Source organism: Calidris pugnax, unplaced genomic scaffold (genome assembly GCF_001431845.1).
Source record: "Calidris pugnax isolate Ruff unplaced genomic scaffold, ASM143184v1 scaffold111, whole genome shotgun sequence".
In the NCBI taxonomy this organism is placed as follows: domain Eukaryota; kingdom Metazoa; phylum Chordata; class Aves; order Charadriiformes; family Scolopacidae; genus Calidris; species Calidris pugnax.
In genome coordinates, this window is record NW_015090872.1 from 4,635,832 (window position 1) to 4,655,197 (window position 19,366).

The window sequence follows — 19,366 nt, forward strand, 5'->3', positions numbered from 1 at the left end:
ATTTGGAGACGGGGAGCAAAGCGTTGCTTTGCCTAATCCTTGTCCTGGGTCACTAATTAGAGACGGGGGTGCCACCACAGTGCCACTGTGCAGCACTCTCCTTACACTTCACACCTCTCCAGCTTCAACCACTTACCTCAGGTAGCTCTGTGGTAGGGCCAAACTTGATGAAACATCAGCAAAATGTCAACAGAGCCTGAGAGACACTGACCTTTGCCACGGAGCAGAGTGAAACAATGACATATTTCTAAAAACTCGGCTGAGAAATTCAATCAGACTGTCAGGTTAAAATTCCATAATAAAAATATAAGGCTGAGGTTGCACGTAGGAACTGAGATCACTCTAAACTTTAATTTACCTTTCTTGATGCCCCTGGGTTACTCTCTCAGATGACACACAAATAAGCTGGACAGTTTCACTTCTTGGTCCCCTTGCATTAGGTCAGATGCTGTAGATGACTTAGGGGAAAAAACAACTTATATTGGAATAAGTGCCAGAGATCTGGCCAGGTGGGTTTGTGCACTTGTGGTGCAGGTTCTTTAATTTCTCCATTTCCTCATCATTTGGAATAATAAAGAGCAATGTTGTTTCTCTCCATTGCAAAGTTTGCCACAGGCTCAGATGCTGTAGTAACAAACAGCAGCACCATCGCCCCCAGGAATGCATAAACTTTGACTGTTTTACCCCAGCAGGAGGTGGGCTTTATTTGGTTTTCAAAATCAGAGGCCTCTTTAACCAGCTTAGATGGACTCATATTAACCTGTACAGAACTGAAAGTTTAGGAAAAGTCTGATTTACCCATGTGATTTTGTACGTTCTAATACAGCTATGGGAGTTGATGGCACTCTCACTTCTGCCTCCTGCGCAATTAATAAGCCCAGCTTTCTTTGTGTGCACATGGACCAATGCATTTTCCCCCTGTAGGATAAGCAGAACACTAAAAGCATACACAAAACCACCCACTGGGTTCTGTATCACTCTCCATTCTTCCAGGAACAGAAAACAGTTCAGCAAAATTCACTTTGCAGGGCTGGTGGGAGAATGGCCATCTCTTGCCACCACTCTCTTCTACAGGAACAAAAGCTTCGCTTTCCCCAGCTTCGCTCTGGAGAGCAGCTCTGCAGGTCCTACTCCTGTTGCCAGTCCATGGAGAGAGACCCTCAAGCCTGCGTGCAGCTCCACAAGCACCCGTGGGACTTCAGAAGTCTGCACGAGACTGGTTGTGGGACGGATCTGTTCTGAATCTGTTCTGAACACAGAAGGGCCTGTCAGCTTCTTCCCTTCTGCTGTCAAGAGAAGAGTGAGCTAGCATTCAACCTACCTAAGGAGGTGAGGAGGGAAGTAAGAGAACAATGGATTCCAAGCCAAAACTTTTTTTTTTCTGTAAAAAGATTGACATCAGCACTGCTTTACCACGTTCCAGAATTGCCTGGTATCAACTAAGTCACAGCAGGAATGCCAGGGACATTTGTTAGCACGAGGCACAGCTTTAGGGCTAGGGCAGCCTACCAGCACTGCAATCAGCCGAGATCCTCTCTTCCATTTTCCAGCTCAGTGCTCAATTCCATATTAAACAAGCACTAGTACAAGTGGAGCTGCAGAACACCAAGCTAGACAATAAAGCCCTGAAGAGCAGAGGGAAGGCAGCTCCCTCTACTTTGTCTCCCTCCGGGTGGAGAAGGCAGACAGAAGTTCAATAGCTCCAGCTCTGTCCTGCTGCAATCTTGAAGCAAGCTGCAGCTGGAGCAGCCCGCTGCTGTCATAAAATAAAGCAGGGCAGGATGCTCTCCCCACATCAGGGAGCAGCGTCCAGCAGCGCTCAGACAAGCTGCGGTAGCTGCCTCCAGCAGGCACATGCAATACATGGGAGTTTGCACCAAATCCACCTCTGCTTTCAGCTCCCTCTTGTCCCCGTAGCACAATTAAGCTCCCCAGGCACTCCCCACTCAAAACTGTCCACAGTTCAGCCCCCAATTCACACAACTCTGCTCCCAGTTGCTGCAGGGAGCAGTCACAGGAAACCAATGCGGTCTTCATCTGTTGTCCTTCTCAAACAGCACAGCACCTCCTGCATTAACAACTATGCCTTCTGCTTCGTTCCTGGAATAGCTTCTAACTCTTTCCTTCAAGCCAGATTCATTAACCAGCTGCTGCAGAGCTGTTTGCCTCCCCCAGGTACTCTGTGCATGTCATTTGTTAATGACTCATCTCAGACTGGGCTCATTGCAAAGACGCCCCCCCTCCTTTCGCGGCACCAGGCGCGTCGCTGGCACACCAGGAAAGCCAAGCATGCAAACAGCTCAGTTCCCTCCAACACCCCGCTCCCTTCTCCGTCCTCTATCACCAGCAGCACGGGACAGCTCTTTATTCCAGGTGCTATTTCCTCCCTTGCTTTTTTGCTGATCAAAGGCGATGTGTACCGAAGCATAAAGAAGATCTTTCACCCCCAGCCAGGCTTCGAGAACAGGAAAAACGTAAGAACAAACTTGAAAACTTCCAACGTGCTAAAGAAGGTTCAGCAAGCTAATGTGACTCCTGTCACTGGCAGGGAATAAACCCCAAGGATGCCAAATTCACATCTATTTCCCCAGCAGACTGTGGCTTGCCGAGGAGTTAAAACGATTTCCAAGGGCATTTGGATTCCTCCTGCCTCTTTGCAGGACTGATAACGAAAAACGGGAAGGAAAGAACACAGCTAGTGAGGACCTTTCCTAGTCAAATCCAGTGAGGAACTGGATGACCAGTACACTGTGGCTGCCCATGTGGGAAGCCAGAAACACTCAGTCCACCTCCACCACACAGATCTATTAGCCTTGGGTACATAAAGTCCACCTACACCTCCCGAGAAGCTGTCAGTTAAACGCCAGGAAAAGCCAGTACAGAAACCAGAACTGCCACTGCTTGGGAAACAGCTCCCTTGAGATATAGGGGAAGGCTTCGTGCTCTGGGCTTTTTCACTTAACATCCTTCCCCATGAATTTTGTGGCTAGCATTTCCAGGAGGAGAGAGAACTGGCAAAGAATCAGAAACCGAGAGACTTGACCCAGAGGCAACTGGATGAGAGGCATTTAGAGCCACCTCTCCAGATGAAAAGCTGGTGTGCCTGCACTGCAGGAGAAGAATTCACTTTCACAAGTGCACAAGTCCTGTGACCGAGGATTGAAAACACGCAGATGGCAATGAATTCTGGTAGCACTAAGAGGAAGGCACGTGCATTGCACAAGCAAGTGCAGGTGACAGCTGGCTGCAGGACTGGAGCATTGTCACAGTTCTCTGCTTAAACTGCTCCCCTGCCTGCTCACAGAAAGCCCTTCTCTTCACAGCATGGAGTGGAGTGAAATGCAGGGGCCAAACTACAAAGCAGTTGTCTGCCAGACCCAGAGGAAGGAATCAACTGACGTAAAAGAGAGCACAACTACTTCCACAATCAGGCATCGAAGGTGTTCAGGCTCAGGACACTGGGCTCAGCTATTGGCTTTGCCACAAATCCTTCTGCACAAATTTGGACAAAGATAAACTGCTGACAAAATGGGAAGAACGCTTCACTGCCTCCTGGATGCACCGGGGAGATTAGTCAGACCTTCTGACAACGTAACATCAAGAATCAAGTAAATGCTCAAGTGAACAAGTGCTGTAGGACTACGAGCCTAAAGCAGCCTCGAAGCCAAGAATCCAGACTCTGACATTAAATCAGCATTTTTAATTTTTTTCTAAAATGTGCTTTTTTGTGAATTGCTGTTTCAATGCCGACCCCACCCTCCCCCTTAGAAAAAAAAAAACAACCCACACCTTGACAAACTAGGTGCAAATCACCTGAAGTTAGTCTGTAACAAATAAAAAAAACCACAAAACAAAGGCTGAAATGCTTTAGAATCACAACAATGTACAAAAAAAATGGAGGAAAATACAACCTGAAAGTGTTCAAAATTCAGAAATACTAGTCAAGTCCATTGCTTCAGCAAGGGGATGCTGCTGCGACCCCTGCCAGTGGGTCCTGGGCCACCAGCCTGCCACAATGCTAAAGGGGCTCTTCTCCCATGCAGACCACTGTTGCCAGCACCCAAGGAAGAGCAAACACGTTACCCTTTGAAGGTACCAATGGGGGAAAACAACTCACAAGCGGCTCTGGGAGGTCACATCACATTCAGAAGGAACGGTTTCTAGTATGCCCCTAACCACCTGCAAGAAGGAAGGCTCTCGAAAGAGCAGCCTGCTTCCTCCTTATTGTATTGATGCCTCAGAGATGCAGAACAGTGCTTTAAATCTGTGAGAGATTAAAGGGCTTAGTAAGGGCAGTAAACAGACAGTTAAGTAAACAGCCCAGCACTGGATCTCATCTTCACAGAGCGAGGTAGTGTGAATTTCACCCCAGTTTAAAATAGACAGGGGTAGTGGAAAGGCTGAAGACTTCCATGTAAAGCAGTTCCTGGCCTAGAAACCTTTCTGCACTCCCTTTGGCAATTAAAAGATCTGTGTTGATGGCTTCCTCGCTCCCAGCCTGGCTTTGGCAGCCACACTTCAACCCTGGGATTCAGACACTTGCTACAGAAGTTTTCCCAAGATCTGATTTAGTACAGCAGCTTCCTCAAGGTTAAGCAGCAATGAGACTGGCTGGGAGGGAGCAAAACTGTCCACAGATACTTTTTTTTTTTCCTGCCACTTTGGTTAGTCCCTCTTTTTATAAGCCCCCCTTTGCAGGACCACAACAGGGACACCCTGGAAATTAATAGGGGCTGCACAGTGTAACTTAGCCAGGTACTGCTAACTGGGAGCTGGATTCAAACAGGGCTTTTATTCGCCAGCCTGGAAGGGACTGGCCCAGAACCCACTGAAAAAGGAGACGCAGGCCCTTTTTTGCTCCTCCTGTTGTCATTCCTAGCTGAATGACATTTAGATGGTATGTTCTAGTGACGGCTGGAGACCAGCCCTTTGACTTTGGACATCTTCTTTGTGGGCTGTCTTTGTTCTGTGTGTGGAGGGCACTCTCGCTCTACCAGCTGCTGTTCCATCTCCTGTGCCGACGACGAGGCTGTAGCTTTTAATGTTTTCTTTATGTTTGTGACCTGGCCAAGAAGAGACAATGAATCAGCACCTGCTTCTTCCTCCCCTTGCAGCAGAAACTCTGTTCATAAACATATTGGAAAAACTCCTGGAGTACAGAGCACAGATTATAAAATAAACTCTCCCACCAGAAACATGTTCTGCACTTGAGTTTATTAAAGGTAATGTTTCATCCTCACTTAGAGCCAGAAGTTGTTAATATTTCCAGTCTAGGTCCAATACAGAATAGCTAGAGATGACTTTTTTTTTCCCTAAGAGACAATGGCACAGTATTGCACCACTTTTCCAGCTCACTGGAGGGACCGACTACTGCCTTGGTGCAGAAGGCAGCAATCCTACCATTCTGTTGGCCCAGAAGCAGGAAGGACAAAGGAGATTGTGAAAGGAACAAACTTACACTTAGGACAGCTCTTGAAAATGGAAAATGCCATTTGGCCTAGCTGGCTGCCTGAGCCACGGATATTTGCTAAAAGTGGGAACAGAAACTGGTTTTGTAGGAGGCAGCAGTAGTGCTTCTGCTACTCTGGCTGAAAAGGAAAGACACAGCACCAGGCACCATGCTCTGTCCCCTGGAACCCAGTAGGGCTCACCAGAAATACAATGAGCAAACCTTAAAAAAATCCCACAGGCCAAAACAAGTTTAGGAGTCAGGTGTGCCAGCTCCAGGTCAAAGGCATCTGGCGAGCCACATCCGCTACAGATGCCAATCAAGCCGCCAAGCATGTGCCGCTTCAGAAGGCAGACGTAAACCTGCAGGGATGCAGCACTCTGCAAGAAATAAACCCTGAGCAAGTGTCTCAGGAGGACCATTTTCACCTTTACAGCTGTATTAGCCAAGATTTGCTCTCACAAGTAAATACACATCAGCAGAGGCTAAAATGGCGTGCCCGTGCTGCCATCTACTGCCCAGCTGCAAAGGCAGCAGGGGCAGGAGCTCCCGGGTCACGCTGCCCAAGGGAGCGGGTCAGAGCCCCGTCTTGGTGGCTCAACTTGACCCCAAGAGAAAGACCTCGAAGGAACCTGCTGAGGGCACTTTTTGCAAAAGCAATGAGACTCGAGAGATTTTTGTTACATACACCTTCGGGTTTAAAACAAAGTGAGCTGGTTTTTCCTTCCTGCTTGCCTTGTACAAAAGGAACACAGTTCCATCCAAGCTCTGTTAAAAGCACGCTTTTCCTAACAGATCAATTCAGGAAACCATAGCTAGTGCAGCCACCTAGCCTAGATTTATAAAAGATTATAAAGAAAACTTCCAACCTGCTCAGAATGGGCAAATTTGATGTTTGCAGTGGCACATGGAAGCAGATGTGTTTTCTTCCTAACCCAAACCAGCACATCTGATTTGCATGATTGCTACCCTACTTCAGAGAAGCCGTGACCATTAACCAGGTGTTACCAGATTATTTTCTTCAGTAAACAAACACACATTTATCAGAAAGCGCAGAGCAGTCTGAAGTGCCTCTGTACTCACCTCCATCTCTACCTGCTGTTGAGTTCGGTGATGGTTCTCTTTGTATTGGTTGGCTCTAAGTACTTGCTGCTCAATTCCTAACAGAACCGCTTCGCAACCGTCACACCTGCACGATACAACGTCAAACAGTGGTTATGAGTTCTCTGCAGAGCAGCTCAGCTACACAATTTGAAAAGACATGCTTGCCCATAAGTTTACTATGAAATTTATACTTTCTACTTAAAAATCAGAGTTCCGAAAACCTGGCAAGAAGCAGCTTTGCTGTTTACCCAATGTATTTCACAGCAATTTTTAGCTACTCTGTGTTACTCTCACCTGCCCATCAAAAAGTAAGTGCAGGTTCAATGCATTTTCAACTTCCTTTTCAATCAGAATTACTGCTTAAACAGGGATGCAACCCACATTTTTCAAAAGTAAGTAAAATTTTAAAATTAAACAAAAAAAGGCAGATTGAGAGAGTCCCCCTGCTTGTTAAGAGTTCAAAAGACAAGAGCGCTCCTCCAACACAGATACTGTAATGGGAGAAGACAGAAAGGGAATCGGCAGTGGGTTCATTGTTACCTTCCAAACCATGTTCTAAGGTCCTAGAAGCTGCCAGAGCCCTCCCGCTGAGATGGGATTGAGGGAATTGGAGTAAAGAGGCAAAAAACCTGCCCCCACCGCAGGACAGCAATATTTGTCCAGCAGTTTAATTTCTTTTCATGCACCCATTACCATAGCAACTAGAAAGCAATTCCCAGTCAGCTCAGAACCTGCCACAGGCTCCACAGTCTACAGAGGAATTTCTTTGGGTGGGAAGGGAATCCCACAAAAAGATGAGAAGCAGCTTCCTGGCAAAGGTACAAAAAGATAGTACCACAGTCCCCATATGGTTACATGAAGCCTGCATTTGCAGGAACAAAAAGGAGGCAAACAAAGGCATTTGAAACTTAAAACTTGAAGAGACACCCCCTCCTAAGAGTTGCGATTCTCTAGAATTTGCACATGCAGTTCTCATCACAGTTGAAAAAGCCTGAAAAGTAACAGACAGTTCTGGTTTTGTTATCGAGTGTAACAGCAGAAAGGGGAGCAGCTCCCACCATAAGACCATGAGTCCAGCGTGGCAAGTCTGTTTGAAAAGGCCTTAAGTCCTCGGTAGGGTTCTGCTGTGTAAAAGCCACAGTGAGAGCAGAATCACAAGACCTACTATAGTTCGACACGATACGTAACATAAATTGAATCCTAGATAGGATATTGGAAAACTTGTCCAACAGACTACTCTTCCAAGTGCCTACTTACAGCATAAGACTCCTGATTAATGGATCATGGTGAAGTTGCGCCAGCACTTGAAACTTTAAGGAGTAAGAAAAAGACAGGACAAGCTACGTACAAGGCACAAGGAAGGTGGAGAGACTGCCTCACCATTCTTGGAGTGTTTTGACAATGTTACTGATGTCCTTCTTCTGAATGTCTCTGCCGATACAAAAATCCACCTCTAGCACCTGGTTTCGTTGATCCAACTTCCCCTGGATAATATCTGTATAAACCGCTTCAATAATCAGGTCTTCCAGCTCCCTCAGATTCCTCATATCCAGGTCCTTCAGCAACACAGAATAGGGAATGCACTAAAAACAGCAAGTCCAAGAATAAGTTAACAGTCCTAGAGCCAAAATCTCAAAATACAGCTAAATCTGAAACCCAAATGTTTATTGTATCCTACACTTTAGCCTGCAGGTACAGCAGTGAGGGAGCGTGGCAGAACAAACGCCTGTTGCTGGGCTATGTAATATTCTGACATAACTTTGGTAATTCTAGAAGCTTTGACATGGCACGTTCTGGAAGAAAAAGGTAACAGGATTGTAGAAGAAATTAAGAGAGTTGATTATTTTTCTCCAGAACAAGAAGTCAGTGTTTGTAAGAATTATTCTCCATCTGCAGCAGCAAAAGAAGCCATACGAAGTTTCCAGCCCTTATGACCAACTTGCATGGCAGTTCAGATACCCCCACCTCTCATCCATTAAAGTCCACTAAGTTAATATTCCAAATTACCTCTACATCACAAGTACCTTCCCAGTTGCAGGAGTTTTTTATGACTACTCATGCAGTGCAATGCAACTCCAATGCTATGAAATCAACGTTATTTTCAAAACCAAACAAAAAGACGACTGTTTTGCTACACTGTGTACTTTACCTTCATTCTGGAAGCCAGGCTTACAATGGTCAAGTGTTTCAGCTTGTTTTTCTGAGTCGCCGTTAATTCAGGCAGGTTATCTTTGTTTGCTGTTAATGTTAAAAAGAAAAGATACAGGACTTTCCTTCAAGAATTATATAATCCAGGCTGCAAAATTTCAGGCTAGTTACACTGCACTAAACCCCAAAAGGCTGAACTCCTCCAACTACTGGGGGATTCTGGTGAGCAGAGAGAGCTGCTGCTCATGACAGATTGGCACACCCAGGGAGAGACAGGAAAAGTTAAAAAACACATTGGCAATTCTATTTTTCTCTGCTTCTTGCGTAATTCTGGTTTTGGAAATAGAACGTAATTCACATCTACACAAGTGGTGTCCTGACAAAATGGTTGGTCGATGCTTTATTTCATTAATGAGCTGACAGAATAAAATCTTCCCCCCCCTTGCTGATCTGGTTGTAAATACCACTGGTCTTATTTCTCTGAAGAACTGCAGAATTTAGGGTTGAAACTGTAAAGTACCAGGCTAAGGAAGAAAGGAGAAATTATTACTCTAGATACTTATATGGCCTCACTGTCATTGCATTATATTCATGTGCCTCATGAATATTTAAAAACAGAAAGGAAACTGGCAGCTTTCCAGAGCAAAGAAACTCTTTAAAATATCCACTTTAATGGAAATTAGTGTTTCAGGGCCACTCAAGTTCTCCCATCCATCCCACCTCATTCAATGCTCTACATTTTGACTACTTTCCACCCCCCGCCCCTTTCTTCACTAGAAAAAGAACAAACTGTACTGTCACATGCTGGGACATAAGACCCATGGCACAGCAAACACATCCTCTAATCAGTCACAGAATTCATGAGGCTCATGTTGCTCCACAGCCACTGGAATTTCCAGTCCTTGCACTTATGGATGCCACTTCTCCTTACAGGAACTAGAGAGCTCATCCACCACAGTGATAGCCAGCACTATGACAGAATTATTTGTCACGCTCTGTAATGGTCTGGATTAGGCTGCTACCCACAAATGAAGTATTAAATTGTACCAGAATGGAAGCATAAGCACCAGAGATAAAAGCACACCCCGACAGATACTAAGATGATTCACACATAGTCCTCATGAAGCTGAATAGAAGTCGTTATTTCAATTTGTATTCTTGCTAAGAAATGCTTAATTTTGTTGCAGCAATGCCATCACAGAATAAAAGGTTATCCCACAACCCATAGAGGTTTTTTATAAATAATGCAGAACAATTTTATCTAAGTTTTCTGCAGCTTCCATAAGCACTGTCATCTAAATTTCAAAAGAGATGTCCGAAATTGCACTCTGCAGAAGTAAGCGGCCGGTGAACATGAACGAAGACCGCTATAGACCAATTCAATCCAGCTTCAGTCCAACCCAAACCAGTAAGACACCATAGTCTCCATAGTCTCCAGCCCTTCCTTCAAATTTTAGCAATCAAAAAGCACATATAACCCAAAGACTCCCTACAAACAATTGTCCTCCCAAGCAAATTCTGTTCTTGGACACTTTCACCCAGCTACACTACAGCAGGTAACACAAGAAAGCAAAGAGCTGCCTCTGACAATTCCAAAGGGTGACCCAGTCTCACACTCCACAAACAGGTGGCAGGCTCTTACCTACATAGTCTGGGTACGTGCCGTAAGCAAACAGGTTCAGCAACTTGAAATAAGCAGCATTAGACCCTTCAGCAAGCTGGATGGGAAGAGAACAAAAAAAATTCCATGTAACAGTGTAATAGTCAATATGATGCCGGTAGGCAACTTCTCCAGAGCATGTTTTAAACGTACATAGGACAAGTAGTACCCAGAAAAGCAATTATGTCCAGATCTTAAAGGCCTCAAGATGTCAAGATCTTTAAGGCCTCATGAGCAGCAGCAAATTCCAGCAGTTTCAGAATTAAGATGATCCAGCCATTTCTATACACCAAAACTTAACTACAGTTTGGACTGTCACCTGCTTTGTGCAGCACCTCAGGAGGTAAAAGAAAAAGGTGACTCAATTTCAGCTGACAACCTACAGGGTCAGCTCTTCTCATCGTGTGGCAAGCAAGCGGACAATGGCGTTGGTTGGTTCAGCATCCTTGCTATTGCTGGGAAAGCTAAGACAGCTCATCTGCAGAGCCACCAAAACTTCAAAGCAAAGCAAGATAGAACATTTTAAGTTGAGTGCATTTGAAAGTAATGGCACACCCCTCCCATGCAAAAAAAAATTCCCTGGAATAACTGCAGCACCAAGCAGTGATTTTTATTGAGTGGGGTTTTCTTAATACCTTTTGCTGCACATAGATCCAGGAAAAAAAAAACATAGTTGTGACTTGATGCTGAATAACCACAGAGGCATTTTTTCAGCATCTCTAAGAGCTCGTTTAGAAAGCCAAACTTGCTGTATGCCACATTACCCCACCTGCAGAGATACGCACTGAGATTCCCTCATTGCAGTAGAGAGGGGTGCTGGCGAGCCATTCCCATGAAAAGCTCTGGAACTTACTCTGCACCTTGATTTGAAACGGTTTGGATTTGGTAACCACCCAGGCCTGATACACTAGACATCTGTTCACAAAGACTAATGGAGAGCACTGAAGTTATGCTTTCCAGGACAATGACAGAGTAGAAAGGGAATTTTTTTGTTGTTGTTGGCTGGCTAGGCACCTTCTTAAAATTGTTTCTGTGCTGCTGCCAGGTTTTTGCTCTATTAGCAATCGCATCAAGGTAGCAAAGCTTTATATAGGTATTTTTTAATGTCTCATATATACAGGCAAAAGCAACATCAATGTCTCATACACAAACATCTCAGAAGCAAGGTAAGTCACACCAGGCCCCTCTTGGCACAGAAATTTCATATGCAGGCCATCCGTGGAAACTTCTGGGGATCCCTTATACTGGGAGTGCAGAAGGGGTGTTAGGATAGAAACTCATCTCTTACCTCTTGCACATTTGTTAACTCCAACAGCTCTCCAAAGACGTAAACCCCAGGAGCCTCCAGCACTTGGTTTATAAGAGCAGTCAGAGCTGAGCCACTTGTACCTTTGGCGAGTAAAATAAACTGCTCTAGAAGATTGCAGGACGGTTTCTGTTCTCCTGCCATTCTAGGTTTTAAATCTGTCAACAAAAGAACATGGTATTAATGCATCCTTTCTCCTCTGCTGAATTCTGTCTGGCAGTGGATCAGAAGGTACGCTCGGCATAGTAACGTTTTGGTGTCAGCAGAGCCAGGTTTTTCATCAGCATTCAGAGGGCACGCCAGGAACCCAGCAGGTTCGACTCCTGATTTATCTGGGGAGCAAAAATGATTCACACAGTATCTGGTCAAAATTTCTGCAGACTGTCTGGTCAGTTCCCTAAAAAGACCTACTCCTGCTAGTAGGAAAGTCCAGATTCCATGCTGTTTTCAGATTTTTCCTTCTACCGATGCTGCCAAATAATGCCAACTGCAAAGGTGTTTATTATTATGTCTATTAGAGGCCAGCTAAGACTTCCTCTTTCCTCATTACACAGCATCAAAATAGCAACTAACAATTCTCTCTGAAGAACTGATCCAGCCTGTAGACCCGCAAATAGTACCTTTTCCTTTGACATCAGCTATAGATAAACATGCTTCCATAATTCCTATTGCCTTCTGAGCCTAAAAGGCAAAAATAATTGTGGCCTATAAGTAGCTTATCAGTCTACATTACACAGTTAAAGTGGTTTGGGTAAACTGGAAAGCTGAAGTGATAAAAACATCCTTTCTACAAAGGCTCTATTTAAGTCCCCATAAAGAGAGATCTTTGTCTTCAGCTGCTGCCTGACATTTCTGGTGTGCATGTTGTCTCCCAGCACCAACAAGTTGCTTTTGAAACGTAAACCACTATTTATTAACAAGTTCAACAAAATCAGTTACTTGTTTACAAACAACTAAAAAAAAAAAAAGGCTTCCGAAGCATATTATTCAGACACCAAACAAAGAACTTAGCAGATAAGGGGTTTTTTTGTGTTATGTTTGTATCAGATAATTCTCAAGTATAGCATGTAACCTTTACTCTGGTAAAGAAAACCAGACACCAGAGAACCTGTATCATTCTGTGTGATCACTGGGACCACATCTGCCCTCCTGGGGGTGGTACAGTCACACAGATGTTTGCACTGTTTTGCCATACCTAACCAAATTAAGACTTGTGAAGGCAACAGAACTGGCTTCCTCTATTAGTCAACTTCTAAAAATACACTTTACTCCAGTCTATTACACCTGCAGGTACAAACGGTCTCAATCTGAGCGGGCAATCTTTTGCACTCTCTGCGCACAGATTTCTTCGTTCTCAGTGTAAAGTCTCTTTGGGATTCTTTTCATCAAAGAAGAAGAAGAACCTGAAGAGTACCTCAGTTTCGGCTGAAAAAGCCCTGCAAGACAATAACTCTCAATGAGGCTTCCTAATACACCCGAGGGTACATCAGTACTAATCTCCCTGCTCACAGCTAAGGAGCAGACACAGAGGACAGCCCATTTTCTCAGGAGAGCGCATGAAGTGACTGAGCTGGGAATGAAATCCAGATTTCACCGTTCCCAAGCCGCTGTCCTCCCTCCCAGGTAACCAAAACACATGTTGGTGTGTAACATTACAAAAGACTGATGGGCTTTACCCATGCCCCACTAGGAAAGGAAAGCCGATTTTTTTTGCCCCTTTCTAAGCTTGCCTTCAGACAACCGTGCTGCTGTTGCGACCCCAGCCGTGTCACCGGGACCTACCACGCTGCTCTCCCCGCAACCAGCTCACCCTGCTGAGAACTGACTGAAACACAAATGGAAGGCACTTTAACGGAGCTCGCCCGAAATCTTCAACAACCCACACACGGGGATAACACCGGCTCTCCCCCCCCGCCGCCCCCGGTACGCCTCTAAGGCCTCTGAGGGGGCTCCACGGCAAGCAGACCCCACGGGAGGGAGGCGGGCGGCGGGGAGGCAGCCAGGCCCCCCGGCCCTCCCGTCCCCACAGACCCCCGGCTGAGCCCTCGGGCCGCACCGGGCGGGCCGAGCCCCGCCGCAGGGGGCGATTTACCCAGGGTCCCGCCGCGGGGCCCTCTCTCGCCCCTCACCGCCGCCCCGCTCCCCGCTCGCCGCTCAGGGACCCGCACGCCGGGCAGCGCCGAGACGCGGCCGCGGAGCGGGGAAGGGAAGGAAAAGAGCCGGTGCGCTGAGGGAGAGAAGGACGGACAGGGTAGGCGGGCGACGGCTCCTCCTTTCCCTGCTGTTACCTCTCCGCTCACGGCCTCCCCGCCCGGCGGCTCCCGGCGCCGTGCTCGCCGCGCCTCAGGCCGCCATGATGGCGGCGCCGGTGTCCCGCGCGCGGCTCCTTCCCCCGGAACGCGCGGCCGCGCTCGGAAGGTTCCGCCGCTGGGCCCCAGCACCGGCATCGCCCGGCAACCGGGCCCGAGGCACGCCCGTTGGCGGCTGGGCCCCCCCTCCCGATCCCCCAGAGCAGGGGGCGGCAGGCTGGCTGTGCCGCGGCGGGTCCCCCTCAGCCGCCCCCTCAGCAAATGCCACCTCTCCCCATCCCAAAAAAGTCCCGCAACCAGCTCACCCTGCTGAGAACTGACTGAAACACAAATGGAAGGCACTTTAACGGAGCTCGCCCGAAATCTTCAACAACCCACACACGGGGATAACACCGGCTCTCCCCCCCCGCCGCCCCCGGTACGCCTCTAAGGCCTCTGAGGGGGCTCCACGGCAAGCAGACCCCACGGGAGGGAGGCGGGCGGCGGGGAGGCAGCCAGGCCCCCCGGCCCTCCCGTCCCCACAGACCCCCGGCTGAGCCCTCGGGCCGCACCGGGCGGGCCGAGCCCCGCCGCAGGGGGCGATTTACCCAGGGTCCCGCCGCGGGGCCCTCTCTCGCCCCTCACCGCCGCCCCGCTCCCCGCTCGCCGCTCAGGGACCCGCACGCCGGGCAGCGCCGAGACGCGGCCGCGGAGCGGGGAAGGGAAGGAAAAGAGCCGGTGCGCTGAGGGAGAGAAGGACGGACAGGGTAGGCGGGCGACGGCTCCTCCTTTCCCTGCTGTTACCTCTCCGCTCACGGCCTCCCCGCCCGGCGGCTCCCGGCGCCGTGCTCGCCGCGCCTCAGGCCGCCATGATGGCGGCGCCGGTGTCCCGCGCGCGGCTCCTTCCCCCGGAACGCGCGGCCGCGCTCGGAAGGTTCCGCCGCTGGGCCCCAGCACCGGCATCGCCCGGCAACCGGGCCCGAGGCACGCCCGTTGGCGGCTGGGCCCCCCCTCCCGATCCCCCAGAGCAGGGGGCGGCAGGCTGGCTGTGCCGCGGCGGGTCCCCCTCAGCCGCCCCCTCAGCAAATGCCACCTCTCCCCATCCCAAAAAAGTGTGTAATTACAGCAAGTGAAGCGTCTGCCTCTCGCTTTGAGGGAGGTGAGGTGCCGTGGCGGGGTTTTTGTGCTCTGAAATGACCCATGCCAAGGGGCCACCATCAAAAGGCCATGCTGCCATGTGTTCTTTGTTCTGATGGTACCTTCTGTTAGACAGGAACAGGTCCCACTCCTCTTTCGAGTCCTTCACCTCTCACCCTTCACAGGGGAGCAAACCTTCCCTTTCTATGGCAAGAACCAGGATACACCTGAGAAGTTGAACTGGGGCCATTGGTTGCCCAGGGCGGGATGATGGAGGCCTCTGTCCTGCCAGCTTCTGGGGTGCAAATGGAATAAAAAGATGGGGTAAAAGATCACAAAGGTGCTGGAAGTGATTTTAAACTCCACAGAAAAATGGCCCAACCAAAGGGCAGAGCTCAGCGTGAGATGTGGGCGAACAGGCAGGGAGCTGGAGGGGTTGAGCTTCTCTCCAGGACACAGACCAGGAGCCCAAAGGCTGTTGAGGGGGTAGAAGAGCAGGGGTGGAAACAGGAGGGCTTTTGGGGTTTTTTCCCTCCCCAAGGACTGTACGCTCATCTGTCCCACACGGTGAATAAAGCGGGCTTCTATTAAAAATTCTCCAGTCCAGAGCAAAGTGCTTCTGGCCTTCAGTCATCTAGTCCCTGAAGATCAAACTGTGGACTGGCACTGACAGGAGGGGTGAGCTTTCAGGGGATGAAACATCAGAAACTTAGGAAAACTGATGGCGCTTATCCTGCGCCTCAGAGCCACCCGCAGCGGGTCCCCGGGGTCCCACCTTCCAGAGAAGGGGTGTCAGGCAAGCGCAGAGGTGCAGGTGTTGGGAGGCTGCTGTGACACTCTGGGCTTCACGGCAAATTGGATGTAAAAAACTAGGCTCTGCGCAGCAAGGGAACTCAGCCAGGGCTATAACAAGCCGTTCAGTAATTTACTTAAGCCACGCTTAGATCTCATCTTCATGAGGAGGAAGAATTACCTCTTTAATCACACCCTAAACAGGCCTTCTACCATGGTTCATGTCACCCTGCAGACACGCCGGAACAGTTGCCTTGGGCAAGCAGCGTGTGGCCTCATTTGTCTCAAGACTCGTTAAAGCTGAGATCCCGGGCTGAAATAGAAATGGAAATACAGGATTGTGAGCTATTTCCCAATGGATCATTTTTGCAGCCTCTTGGTGGAGCCTGCAGGTGAAAATCAGCTGTGTTAGCCCCAGGAAGGTCAGCCAGAAGGGTCTTTTAGTCAGGTTGTCCTGACACCTCCTGACAGCAGCCAGCCAGCCAGCCCGGCTGGCTGTCATGGACTTTGCAGGGTAGCGTCAGCTAAACTCAGCTTTTGGAATGGATTTCTCTTTCTTTTAAGAGAAAAATACGAGGATGACCAGCTGTCTCATCCCCTTTTAAACTGCTATTGCAACCTTTTGCTCCACCCACGCAGCTTTCTGCGTGCAAGGAGATGTTAATCCATTTTATCTTTTAATGTTGGCATTATCTCTTGACTCACCCCATCTCTTCCCCTTGTGATTCCGCAATCCAGGTCCCTTTTAGGCAGCAGATAATTCACCTTATTTCCCTGCATTGCCTGAGAAAAGAAACCATAAATCCGGAGTACTCTCTCCAAGCAGTGGGACCATGAAGCCTCAGAGAGTGACTTTGAGAACACGGTTTCTTTCAGTCAGAAGCCAAGACATGAGGCTGCAAAGTCACCTGTAAGGGACAGAGACCAGGAAGGATGTGATTAATGTACAGTGACACCCCTCTGTCCTGCAGCTTCCATCACACTGAGTTTGTTGTCTGGTTCTTCAGGCTCTTCAGCACCCAGCGGCACCAGCTTTGTCCCTTGTAGTTGTGCACCTCCCGGTGCCCTGGGACACAATTCTGGAGCAGGTTCTTCCTCTCCTAAAGTTCCAATTCTCATGTGTCATTGGCAAGAAAATTACCACCCAGCCTCACCAAGGAGAGGGCCAACAGTGAATGTAGGTATCTTAGTGTTTCTTATATTTTCCTTAACTTTCATAAATAAGGTGGTTTAAATCAAAACCTCTTGTGGTAAGAGATACATTAGGACAACACAGGACCTTACCAGTAACCCAAATAATAGACATTACATTCAGAAATCATACCTAAGCTAGATTTAGCTACCAGGGCTAGGATTTGGTTCTGTAATAGCTTTACTTCTCAACCAACTTAAAGCAAAATGAAATCAACTGTTGGCACCACGGCCATGTTAGAGCAGGAGCAGGTGCATCTGCACATGACCAAATGGCCAGTAGCTCTAGGGAAAAGCTGAGCCACATAAATGTTAACACAGTTCTGGGTGCAGTTTCGTTCCTCATCTGTGCGTGCTTTCACTGTGCATCATCCGTTTATCCTCTCTCCTTCCAGGCTTCTGACCCCCGCAGCTGCCAGCACACATTTCCAGAACACGGGGTGATGGGAGCTCCCATGCTCTGCTGAAGAAGCTATCGAGCTCTCCACGTTCCACAGGATCCAGAGACTAAGCTGGACACTCAACCTTGCACTTGGCCAGGCCAGCAGAGGTGTGTGTCTGAGTCATTGCAGATACGCATTTATACAACCCCTTCCATCAAGTGTGGGGTGGGATGAAGCCCTAGCTTATGAAACCATTTCCCAGTTAAACAAGCTGGTGTTTCTCCAGATCAGTGTATCTGCACCTTGAGACAACAGCTTCTGGGGAAGCAGAAAGCAGGCTGGAGGCGTCTTCTCACCTGCAACAGCAGCTCAGAAACTGTCACACCTGCCAGAGATCTGAAAGCAAAGGTGAATTTTTCAGTACAAAATGGCAGCAAGGGATAGCAAGACTTACAACAACTTTCTTGTAAGCAGATTGGAAAGACGATGTCCTCAAAGGTGTCATTTGTGTTAATGCAGCCAAAGGATTTTAAAAGGAGAGAGATCCCAGGGTTTCTGTCACACTCTGAGTTACGGTGTCACGCGTTCCACTGCTGCTCATGCCCAGAGCAGTTACAAGAACTTTACACTTCTGCCATGACCTCCTTTGTGATTTTCAGAAGTTGAAAAACAAGAAACCTGTGCTTCCCCCCACAACAAGGTGAATTTGGGAACTCTGAGATTTGACCAGAAAGCACAAAGGCCTCAACTCTAAATTCTGGAAACACTCCTACCCCAGTGTTACAGAATCCCTTCAACGCTGGAAGAGCTCCTCGCTGCAACATCCATCTGGCTCCTTCATCTCTAAGGAGCCTGAACAGAGGCAGGATTGAGTTCCTTATGTCTTGAGTAAACCAGCGTGTCACTCTTCCACCTGGCAGGCTCTTCCCCCACGCACAACCATTTGTTTCTGCCTCATTCAAGTCTGCTTTTTTTTTTCTTGCTCGCCTTTTATCCCCATCAGTCCTTTCTCCTTGGTGATCTTCAGTCCCTCTTCTTTAGATAGCACATAATTACATAGCGCATCTAAAACCCAGGAAGGACTCTTAATAAAAGATAGATATATATTAGCATAGCGTACCCCTGGCACTCTGCCCAGATTCAAAATGATCTGTTCATACACTTTTCAACTGATGGTGTGGAACTGAGCGTGGGTCACATACATCAGGGAAATAAACGCTACCTACTTTTATTAGCAAGATCTCTTATTGGTTATACCGGCAGCGGCCTTGTCCTTATGCATTAAATGCGACCTTTATTAATGTTCATGTTCTCCTCGTTTGTACAGTGGCTGATTTGGAGGCAGGGGGAGCCATGAACGATCATTCATTGGTCCTGTTCCGAGCCTGGATTACAACTGCTACCTTTATTTTCCTCATGATTTATTAATGCCTTGTATTAGCTGCGCTCAGATTGTTAACAGAGGAGTTAATTTGTCGTGCTCATCTTAAACAACGGCCTGGCTTGTGGGATGCACTAATGAACCCGAGACTTTCCCCCACAAACTACTTGGCTACACAAAGGCCACATTTCTGCAGTATGAAGAAGGCTGCTTTTGTTCCAGGGGAAACATACCATTTATTTTAAACTTTCTCCACAACGCTGGTCCCGTTAGCTCCAGCCTCGGCACATGCAGAGGATGCTCCGGGTCTGAACACAGCGAGGACCCGGGTACTACCCAAATTCACGGCTGGGCAAGCAGCCCGAGGGCCCTGCCAGCCCTGCCCGCCTGTGGAGAAGCGCCCCCACAGCCCCGGCGGCCTCCCCCGGGTGGGGTTGCCGTCGGGCGGCTGCTGACCGGGCCTGGGGCGGCTTCTCGCCCCTTCGACTACCCCCACAGTCCCTCCTCGCCGCTCCCTCCCCCCGGCC

General features: G+C 48.4%; 1 protein-coding gene and 1 long non-coding RNA gene across 3 annotated transcripts; both read right to left on the reverse strand.

The window, feature by feature from the left end:
* Nucleotides 1-3,685: 3,685 nt before the first annotated feature.
* On the reverse strand, nucleotides 3,686-14,769 carry COPS7B (COP9 signalosome subunit 7B). 2 transcript variants are annotated; one of them, XM_014946014.1, is made up of 7 exons: nucleotides 14,760-14,769; nucleotides 11,650-11,825; nucleotides 10,344-10,419; nucleotides 8,703-8,791; nucleotides 7,934-8,136; nucleotides 6,533-6,638; nucleotides 3,686-5,063 (listed from the first exon to the last, which is right to left on the reverse strand). In XM_014946014.1, exons 2-7 carry the CDS (start codon nucleotides 11,809-11,811, stop codon nucleotides 4,905-4,907), a joined length of 795 nt encoding a protein of 264 aa, XP_014801500.1. In that variant the 5' UTR covers nucleotides 11,812-11,825; nucleotides 14,760-14,769; the 3' UTR covers nucleotides 3,686-4,904. The 2 variants fall into 2 exon arrangements, with proteins under 2 accessions (XP_014801500.1, XP_014801499.1); XM_014946013.1 differs by lacking the exon at nucleotides 14,760-14,769 and adding an exon at nucleotides 13,956-14,073.
* Nucleotides 14,770-17,238: 2,469 nt separating this feature from the next.
* LOC106890218 lies at nucleotides 17,239-19,297 on the reverse strand. Its single transcript, XR_001412477.1, has 2 exons — nucleotides 19,073-19,297; nucleotides 17,239-17,854 (listed from the first exon to the last, which is right to left on the reverse strand). It is a non-coding gene; the product is annotated as an uncharacterized LOC106890218 (long non-coding RNA).
* Between the last annotated feature and the right edge of the window lie 69 nt (nucleotides 19,298-19,366).

Coding starts and splice junctions, on each gene's coding strand:
- COPS7B (XM_014946014.1), bottom strand. CDS start 11,811: ATGGCAGGAGAACAGAAACCGTCCTGCAATCTTCTAGAGCAGTTTATT. Junction 8,137..8,702: donor GCCTGGCTTCCAGAATGAAG/GTAAAGTACACA, acceptor TGCTGTTTTTAG/TGCATTCCCTATTCTGTGTT. Junction 5,064..6,532: donor AACAGCAGGTAGAGATGGAG/GTGAGTACAGAG, acceptor CTTCTTGGCCAG/GTCACAAACATAAAGAAAAC.